Raw genomic sequence first — 11,430 nt, forward strand, 5'->3', positions numbered from 1 at the left:
CGCTGAGTGACTGAATTACTCCCCCTGAATAATCACATTGAATTCTCCACAAAATGTCAACAAGATGACAATTTTTAGTGTGTACATAATTAACAAGGCTGGCGGGTTGATCTACCAGCATGAGCACAGTGTCTCCCGCCCAGAATTTGAGAAGACGTTTAGCTTTCCTTTGGAAATCACTTTGAAAGTGTTTGATGAAAAAATTGTGGTTGCTTTTGGTGAAAGAGATGGTATCAAAGGTGGGTGTGGGATAGTTCTCGCTTCCATAACTTTTGTAGTCATTTATTTTTTGATGTTTAAACACGTCCCAAAAGGTAATATAAAACATACTTGCTGAAGTTCTTTAGCTAGGTGTGGGAAAGCGGAAGGAAAGGGGGGGGCCGGAAAGAAGATGTTTAAGTAAACATAGTGAGTCTACTTATCCAATAAAGTGAAGGGTTGCCGGTTAGGGCGCTGTCTTCTCACAAAGGCAACGACCTGGATTCAATTCCCAGCCTTGGCGCATGTGAATTTGGTTTGTGTGTATCAAGCTGGACAAGTAGGTTTTTTCCAGGGACTTTGGTTTCCCCCACAACTACTACTAGTCCAAATAAATGTACGTTGATGGATTTTTTTTTATGATTTTTGATATGGTAAAGCCTTCAAATACAAATTGTTTTGTACCAAAAGTTGGTAGTTATTCTGATCGGGATTCCGGGTTAAAGCATAATGCGTCCATAAAATATCATAAAAACAAGAAATATTACTAGATAATGTTATTTTATATTAGTTCCGTACACAAAAAATAAATATCCATCAAATAATTATGAGTTTGAAGGGTTTTTCTTCATTTCATTCTGTCAAAACATAATGCAAGGGCTGCAGTTCACAGTTTTACAACAATCGGAGCACTTCGGTCATGGCTGAGTTGTTACGATTGTATTTACGAGGTCTATCACGAAGCTTGTCGGAGGTGGTCGAGTTATTACAATTGGGTCGAGTTGTTCCGCTTGGCATAATTATTGTCTGTGTCAGTCAAGTTTCGTTTTGTTGGAAAGGTAGATGCAAAATAGCTTTGTACTTACATGGTAAAATATGAAATAAACCTTTATTATCCATTTCAAACATAAAATACTTCACTAAATACAATTTCAATATTTTGCACAAACCAGTTTGGACATTAGGGATTAGAAGAATCCCGTATAACACGTCTATTATTTTAGACTACCCCACAACATGAGACCTCTCACATAACATTGTGCCAACGGGATATTATAATGTTGTTTTTTAAACTTGTTTTACAAATCATTATAAGATTTTGCAAAATCAACAATTTCACTTCCTGTTTACAAAGTCAAACTACGGTCTACCACTGGCGTTTTATACCAGCCATTCCTTGGCCAGATGACTAGCAAAGTGCAGCTGAAAAACATAAATACATGCAAAATACATTAAAAACAAACAACAAGAACAATCTTGTTGCTTCAACAGTGTTTTGGTTACTGATCATCCGTGCTTGCAACTTCTTCTAAGTTAAGTAATTGTGAATCTACATCTGATTCAGACTTTCATTACTTTGACAATAGGGAAAGTGAGAGTAGTGCATTTCCCAAATTATTGCTACTGTGTAGATATTTAAGCCCCTGTCAAACTTAATCGGGTTGCCACTGCAATGCCACTGCAATTGAACGGCGTTGTTACATTTCTTAGTGTGCTGTGAGATGGCAGGAAATATTTTTTTCATTAAGATGGCAAGTCACTGCATTCTCCCAGCGACCTTGGCGTTTCTACGAAGCTCCATGGCATTCTTCAGCATTCATACGGAGATCTAGTTGGCGATTGTCTACATTCTCATGGCGCTATCCCAGCGCTTCCACCGCATGCATCGAGTTGTCATTGCCCATGCACTGCGCACAGGCGTCTGAATCATTGCTTGTCACTAAAATGTTTATGAAAACCATTTTGGGTACATAAAATGAGATGAACAACACATCTGAAGATATTTAGTGCCTTTGATATACAAAAAGGAAACAAACAAAAAAAAGTTTCTTTTTTGTTTATCAAAGGCACTAAATATCTTCCTGTGGCATTGTAGCAGACCTAACTGGGCTGCTATGGCGACCTCACGGCGAACCCACTGCTGTCTTATTAGAAACTAAGAATGCCGAGCGACAGCGTTTCTTTTGGGCATGCTCAAAGTGTGCCCTGTCGCTTGGCGTTCTATGCGATCCCACCATGTTCACTGGAGATGCCACTGCATAGCAGGGTGATGCTTGCAATTCCACTGCGCGCAGATTAGCGTTCTTGATTTTTATTAGATGCCATGGGAACACGGCTCTAGCGTGACAGAGGTTTAAGTTATGTTCAAGTATCTGTTGCTGTAAATTACAAATACTTCAGGTTACCCTAGGTTAATAAATTGTGTACACTTCTTCTTTCCTTTCCTTTTTTTGACAAAATCTTAGTAGCCCAGGTGGTGGCAAGTATGTTTTTTTTTAACCTGTATCCCTAATTAACGGGAACATAATGAATGTCCAGATGATAAAAAAAGATCCCAATACGCACTATTGTGGCTAACTTTAATAATACAACAAAGAGCATTAGTCTAAATAATTTGACATTATGTTCATGATTCTTCAAATAACTGTTAGTCTTGTTTTTATCTGCTGTTACAATGTGTGTTCATTGAATAACTTAGTTTAACTTAATAACTTAGTTTACCATCCTGCAGAAATAGATTGATCTTCACTGCCTTTTAATTGTATCTTAACATACACTTGAAAAATCAATTGTTATGTCTCTAACATCATCTAACATCATTTAAATATTAAATCAACACTGTTAAAATGGCACATTGTATAATTCTGCAGATCTATAAACCTATGAAGTTGATTCACATTCTCCTTTCCAGTGGGCAACACACTAATCGCGATTAACGGCATTCCTACAGACGGTAGACTATGGGACGGGCGTGACATCACAGACCTTCTGCAGCACGAGGAGAACTATCCAATCAACCTCAAGTTTGGTAGACCAAAACTGACCACCAATGAGAAAATCATGCTTGCCAGCATGTTCCATTCGTAAGTGTGTTTGGTTCTTATATTAGAATATGGGTTTTATGCACTAAGATACCAAGCAACATAACTTACAAAGGTTTTTTTGATACCTACTGGCACTGCTTTGAATTTATTTGATATAGGGCCTATCAATTTAAACATTAAGTTTGTGAAGACTGTGTAGGACAGATCCCATCTTATCTCATATCTCATGCTTTTATTTTTTGTTGTTCCTAAGTAAAAAAGTTTTTAAATTTAATAAAAGGAATTTAGAAATTCTATCTGACAGAATGAACCTTCAATTAAGTTATTTAATTCAGACTGAAGCAACACACGTTGACATCGTTTTGATATCATGTTTGGAACAATCCCATTTTCCTATTGCAGACTGTTTGCTATTGGTTCCCAGCTCTCCCCAGAGGCGAGAAGTTCCGGTATTGAGATGCTGGAGACCGACGTCTTCAAACTGCACTGCATGCAGACCATGACCGGTATAAATCTACCTTTCATTGAGGAATGTTCAGTTGGCTTGTTTTCAAACGTATACCCCACCAGCAGCAGTAAAGGTTGTATGTAGGAGTCATTGCAGCCACAACCAGATATTATGAAATAATATATAAAATATAAAATATATAGTTAATAATTCCCATAAATGTATAGTTTTAAACACAAGGGTTTTGGGTGAACCATGTTGTCAAGGACAATGCTCATTAACTATCATGTATTTAATTGTTGTTGAGTTTATAAATCATCAGATGTGTGCCTGCACCATATAATGGCTGCATTATTGCTTGACCCTGTCACATCCCAAAGTATGACTGAAACTAAAAGTTTAAATCATCATGTATGTGTTATTTATATGCATGCTTTTTACTGAACAGTTAACCTCCGCCTTCTTGGTACCATTCTAATATGAGAGGTAATGTACATGTATGGACGAAAATAACGAAAACTATATCCAATATTTCCAATATGGTACAATAGACATTAAAATAATTTTCTTTCTTTCACATATTTAAATAATAATTAACAATTGAACTCTTATTTGAACTTGTGATCATGTTTTATCATTGTAGCTAGTATTTTATGTTCACATTTCACACAAAATCACCTTTTTTGATGTTGACCCTTGAAAATTTGCATCCCTTTAAAATGATCTTGTATTTCAGGGTTAAAATTTATTGTGATAGCTGATCCGAAACAAGCAGCTGTGGATATCTTACTGAAGAAGATCTATGAGACTTACGCCGACTTTGCCCTCAAAAATCCCTTTTACTCACTGGACATGCCTATCAGGTTTGTACTTAATAATTTTGCGGGATAATTTGAATCATAGTGGACAGATTACCCTAAAAAACTAACGCCAAAGTTTGTATTTTTTTTTCTTCAATTGTTAAAGATGCATGACTCCACATCTATTAAAGCCAGAGTTTTGACATTCCTGTAAATGTATGTATTGCCTCTAGAAACTTGTGTACCAACATGTTTATGTTGTTTGAACATCTTGAATGGTAATAGAGCAATGGCCAAGTTTTTGAGCAATGTTGACTCTTAGTCTACTGCCATCAATTTTAATGGCATCTTGGCTATGACATTGTCTCTACTTATTTCTCTGAAAGAACTGATGACCTTAACATGTAAAATGTTTACAAATTAAACAAAAACATCTTTTATATGTATTTGACATACTTAAACATGTTTCAATTTGTGTAAGGAAAATAGTTGCAAATAAAAGAAAATGTATGTTGTGCAGACATGTTAACCATAAATGTCTATAATTTTTAATATGAAGGAAAACGTAATCAACAGGATTTTGAAAGCATAGTATACTTAAGTTCATTTACATAAATGTATTTTTTAAAGATTTGTCTCATTCCCTTACCAATGATCTGTCTCAGACCGCTATGATTGATGTTACTCAGGCCCAATGAAATATGGATCTGTTAAAGATACACTTTTTCTCCCAGATAAGATTTAACACATTTAATGCAATTATTTTAATATACCAAAAAGGATGAACAAATGTCGAAAACAATGATGCTTATGAAGGATATTGAGTTTAAATAAAAAGAAATGTGCGGAAAACATGGTATTGCTACCTTATGAGACGATAGTAGATCACAGTAAATCTTTTAGCATTCACCAATCATTTAATATTTTTGCATTTTCAGCTTTTAAATACACGATTATAATATTGTTCATAGTAATTAATATTTTCCATAAGTGCATTATTTAGTAAGTATTTGAGGGTGTATCACTCAAAATTTATGTTTGTTATACATGTGTATGTATTGATTTTGAATAAGAGTGTCACTTTAAACGTGTGTCAATTACTTTTCAGATGTGATCTGTTTGATACCAACCTCCAGGGAGCTCTGGAACAAGCAGAGAGATTGGGAATCAGTAATGTGTAGAAAAATGGGAGCAAGCCATGAGCGTTTTGTGATTCAGGGCTTTGGAAAGAAGCTGAGAAAGTTGGAATTACAATGCAGTAATGTGCAGATAACTTTAGTAAAAAAAATATAAATATTATCACAAGACGGTAAATGTTTCTTAAATTATTCTAGTGTAATAAATTTTGACATTGACCACATTTTGTCCTACTCATTAAGCGTCAAAACTTTTCTGAAAAATGAATAAAAATATTTTGAGACGAATATTTCATGTGATGAAAAGAATATTACACTTGGTGCCATTTATTACAAAATCAATTGAATCATCAAGGCCCATATTTGCCAACGTCTTGATAATGATAAGTTAATGATCTTAATGAAAACAAATGCTTAAGAGAATGTGCTGCAAGGGTTTTCTTGGGACCAATTTTTCATATGTTTGCTGAGCCTAACAAATTTAAGATTCTAGAAATTCAAGTGTATGTTTCCTGTAGTAAAAGTGTACCGGCTATGTAAGTTCCTTTTAAGTTTGAGATATGCTGTTCTCTTATGAATGCAGCATTTAATCATGAAAGTATCAGTACCTGTTTTAGTCATAGCTGTATTAAGATCCATTGTGCTGTGACTTGATTCAAAGAAATGCCTTTGATTCATAAATGAATAAACTTTTCCTATGTATTGTGCAATATGTGAAGTACTTTTTTATGTACAATAAAAGTAAAGAATGTTGTTTTTTCACATTTTAGCTCGTCTTATTTTTCAAAAAAGTTGAGATATTGACAGATCCTTGGTGTTGTTGATGTCAGTATTGTTCTGCCAAAACTATAAACTTGTCCACTACTCGCATTTTCTAGATTTTAAAGGCCTAGTTTAAGCCTTCCATAAGTGACCCCCCACCATGTATTTGTACACAACCTCTGTGTATTGATCTTAATCGTATTGCCTAATTGTCTTATCAGATCTCCAACCTGAGTATCCTGATGTGCAGTTTTGGATGTTTTATTATAGAATCGACACTAAATGGCCCTGAGCCAATAAACGAATACACGGGAAATTGGCTCCTACTGTAACAACAGGGGATTATCATGCCAAACATTCCTTAAACTAGGCCTTCAAAATGAAATTGGGTACACATGTTGCCATAGTCAATACCCAGATGTACATCATAGGATTAATTCTTTTTGCGTAATGCCTTGTTTATTTACATATATTTATTGAAAACCGGCATAAAACATATAATTTAACTCAAGTAATGTGTAATTATAATTTTGCCCCTTGCTGGTTTTCAAAATATCAAAATTTGATGGATGATACATGTGAGTATGATGTGAAGTCTGTTTGCCAATTATGGTAATTTATCATTTGACTTAAAAATTATGGTCACAGTTTTCCATGTAAATGTATAAGCACACATAAGATTAACTCTCGGCTGTACTTAAAACAGTTAACTCTATTTTGCATATGATGCAAATTATTACCCTTTATTGCCAATGGGAATCGTTATACATCCCAGTGTTGATACAATGAGATAACAATTTCATCAAAATGTGCGTGGACCTTGGTTACCATATTTGTCTTCTTAAATTATAAGTCGTGTTCGATTATGAACCTTTTTATCAGAATAGGCGCAAATTTAAAAAAAGAAATATAGACAAAGTTAGATTTAATAGTGTGATGTCCAATTAAGAAGACATTACACAAACTAAATGTTACTATCATATTATTTCTGGATTTTAGACACAACTATCACTCGAGATGTTATTATTTTCTTGAGCCTAGCAGCAAGTATCTGCAACATGTCGTCCACTCCGAGTGCAAAAAATGACTAAGGGAGATCCGTTACCAGGGACGTATCCAGAGTTCGACACAAGAGGGGCGTAACTTAATGGAGTAACCTTTCTGACCTGTCCATCACCCGCTGAATCGAAATATATTTGGTTTAAAGTGTTAGGGGGAGTTTAACAATTTTTAATCTGAAATGGTGCATTTTGGGCGTATTTTATTACTTTTGCTCCTGTATTTAAATAAAAAGTAGACTTGAACGATTATTTTTTCTGGGCGGGGGTGGGGGTGCCCTAGTGGTTACTATAAAAAAAAATTGGGCCATGTCGCATTTTCTTCCTGCCACTTGTGCAATATCATAGTATAGCCTCGCCATTTTGCATTTTGCGCCCTTTGGCCGTGTTAACACGAAATGATATAAATCACCCATCATAGACTTGTGATATGTAAATTTAATATCAAAGAAGAAGATTAAAATACTATGGTCGAAAAGGGTAAATAAAGTATAAGTATCATTTTGTTATTTCTCAAGTGTCTTGACTGTAACACTTATCACATATAAATCATTAAAAAACGGATAACAAAGCATTGTCCTCATTGCAAAACGAAACATGCACGTCCTAACAAAGTCCAGTTTGGCATAAATAACATACACATACAAAGCATTGTCCCCATTGCAATACAGAACATACACGTACCCACAGAGCATTGTCCCCATAGCAATACAGAACATAAACGTACTCATAAAGCATTGTCCCCATTACAATACAGAACATACACGTACTCACAAAGCATTGCCCGCAGTGTAATACAGAACATACACGTACTCACAAAGCATTGTCCGCATTGCAATACAGAACATACACGTACTCACAAAGCATTGCCCGCATTGTAATACAGAACATACGCTTCCTCACAAAGCATTGCCCGCATTGTAATACAGAACATACACTTCCTCACAAAGCATTATCCGCATTGTAATACAGAACATACACGTACTCACAAAGCATTATCCGCATTGTAATACAGAACATACACGTACTCACAAAGTATTGTCCACATTGTAATACAGAACATACACGTAACAAAGCACATACACATACTCACAAAGCATTATCCGCATTGCAATACAGAACATACCAGTACTCACAAAGCATTATCCGCATTGTAATGCAGAACATACACGTACTCACAAAGCATTATCCGCATTGTAATGCAGAACATACACGTAATAAAGCACATACACATACTCACAAAGCATTATCCGCATTGCAATACAGAACATACCAGTACTCAAAAAGCATTATCCGCATTGTAATGCAGAACATACACGTACTCACAAAGCATTATCCGCATTGTAATGCAGAACATACACGTACTCACAAAGCATTGCCCGTATTGTAATACAGAACATACACGTCATAACAAAGCATTATCCGCATTGTAATACAGAACAAACACTTCCTCACAAAGCATTGTCCGCATTGTATAACAGAACATACACGTACTCACAAAGCATTGCTCGCATTGTAATACAGAACATACACGTCCTAACAAAGCATTATCCGCATTGTAATACAGAACAAACACGTACTCACAAAGCATTGTCCGTATTGTAATACAGAACATACACGTACTCACAAAGCATTATCCGCATTGTAATACAGAACATACACGTACTCACAAAGCATTATCCGCATTGTAATGCAGAACATACACGTACTCACAAAGAATTATCCGCATTGTAATACAGAACATACACTTCCTCACAAACCATTATCCGCATTGTAATACAGAACATACGCTTCCTCACAAAGCATTGCCCGTATTGTAATACAGAACATACACGTCCTCACAAAGCATTATCCGCATTGTAATACAGAACATACACGTACTCACAAAGCATTATCCGCATTGTAATACAGAACATACACGTCCTAACAAAGCATTATCCGCATTGTAATACAGAACAAACACGTACTCACAAAGCATTGTCCGTATTGTAATACAGAACATACACGTACTCACAAAGCATTATCCGCATTGTAATACAGAACATACACGTACTCACAAAGCATTATCCGCATTGTAATGCAGAACATACACGTACTCACAAAGAATTATCCGCATTGTAATACAGAACATACACTTCCTCACAAACCATTATCCGCATTGTAATACAGAACATACGCTTCCTCACAAAGCATTGCCCGTATTGTAATACAGAACATACACGTCCTCACAAAGCATTATCCGCATTGTAATACAGAACATACACGTACTCACAAAGCATTATCCGCATTGTAATACAGAACATACACGTACTCACAAAGCATTGTCCCCATAGCAAAATAGAACATACACGTACCCACAAAGCATTGTCCCCATTACAATACAGAACATACACGTACTCACAAAGCATTGTTCCCATTGCAATACAGAACATACACGTAATACAGAACATACACGTACTCATAAAGCATTATCCGCATTGTAATACAGAACATACACGTACTCACAAAGTATTATCCGCATTGAAATGCAGAACATACACGTACTCACAAAGCATTGCCCGCATTGTAATACAGAACATACACGTACTCAGTAAGCATTATCCGCATTGTAATACAGAACAAACACGTACTCACAAAGCATTGTCCACATTGTAATACAGAACATACACGTACTCACAAAGCATTATCCGCATTGTAATGCAGAACATACACGTACTCACAAAGAATTATCCGCATTGTAATACAGAACATACACTTCCTCACAAACCATTATCCGCATTGTAATACAGAACATACGCTTCCTCACAAAGCATTGCCCGTATTGTAATACAGAACATACACGTCCTCACAAAGCATTATCCGCATTGTAATACAGAACATACACGTACTCACAAAGCATTATCCGTTTTGTAATACAGAACATACACGTACTCACAAAGCATTGTCCCCATAGCAAAATAGAACATACACGTACCCACAAAGCATTGTCCCCATTACAATACAGAACATACACGTACTCACAAAGCATTGTTCCCATTGCAATACAGAACATACACGTAATACAGAACATACACGTACTCTTAAAGCATTATCCGCATTGTAATACAGAACATACACGTACTCACAAAGCATTATCCGCATTGAAATGCAGAACATACACGTACTCACAAAGCATTGCCCGCATTGTAATACAGAACATACACGTACTCAATAAGCATTATCCGCATTGTAATACAGAACAAACACGTACTCACAAAGCATTGTCGACATTGTAATACAGAACATACACGTACTCACAAAGCATTATCCGCATTGTAATACAGAAAATACACTTCCTCACAAAGAATTATCCGTATTGTAATACAGAACATACACGTCATAACAAAGCATTGCCCGCATTGTAATACAGAACATACACGTCCTCACAAAGCATTGCCCACATTGTAATACAGAACATACACGTACTCACAAAGCATTGCCCGCATTGTAATACAGAACATACACCTACTCACAAAGCATTATCCGTTTTGTAATACAGAACAAACACGTACTCACAAAGCATTGTCCGTATTGTAATGCAGAACATACACACAAAGCATTATCCGCATTGCAATACAGAACATACACGTCCTCACAAAGCATTATCCGCATTGTAATGCAGAACATACACGTACTCACAAAGCATTATCCGCATTGTAATGCAGAACATACACGTACTCACAAAGCATTATCGGCATTGTAATACAGAACATACGCTTCCTCACAAAGCATTGCCCGTATTGTAATACAGAACATACACGTCCTCACAAAGCATTATCCGCATTGTAATACAGAACATACACGTACTCACAAAGCATTATCCTTATTTTAATACAGAACATACACGTACTCACAAAGCATTATCCGCATTGTAAATTAATGCAGAACATACACGTATTCACAAAGCATTGTCCCCATAGCAAAAAAAACATACACGTACCCACAAAGCATTGCCCGCATTGTAATACAGAACATACACGTTCTCACAAAGCATTGTCCCCATTACAATACAGAACAAACACGTACTCACAAAGCATTATCCGCATTGTAATACAGAACATACACGTACTCACAAAGCATTGCCCGCATTGTTATAAGAACATACACGTCCTAACAAAGCATTATCCGCATTGTAATACAGAACAAACACGTACTCATAAAGCA

The 11,430-nt window shown here is 35.9% G+C and overlaps 1 protein-coding gene across 1 annotated transcript; it reads left to right on the forward strand.

The window, feature by feature from the left end:
• The first annotated feature begins 24 nt into the window (after nt 1-24).
• On the forward strand, nt 25-6,160 carry LOC128203163 (trafficking protein particle complex subunit 4-like). The gene is made up of 5 exons (XM_052904493.1): nt 25-239; nt 2,891-3,062; nt 3,426-3,529; nt 4,208-4,334; nt 5,380-6,160. The coding sequence occupies exons 1-5, from the start codon at nt 65-67 to the stop codon at nt 5,450-5,452; spliced, it is 651 nt and encodes a 216-aa protein (XP_052760453.1). The 5' UTR covers nt 25-64; the 3' UTR covers nt 5,453-6,160.
• Nucleotides 6,161-11,430: the final 5,270 nt, after the last annotated feature.

Source organism: Mya arenaria, chromosome 1 (genome assembly GCF_026914265.1).
Source record: "Mya arenaria isolate MELC-2E11 chromosome 1, ASM2691426v1".
Taxonomy (NCBI): domain Eukaryota; kingdom Metazoa; phylum Mollusca; class Bivalvia; order Myida; family Myidae; genus Mya; species Mya arenaria.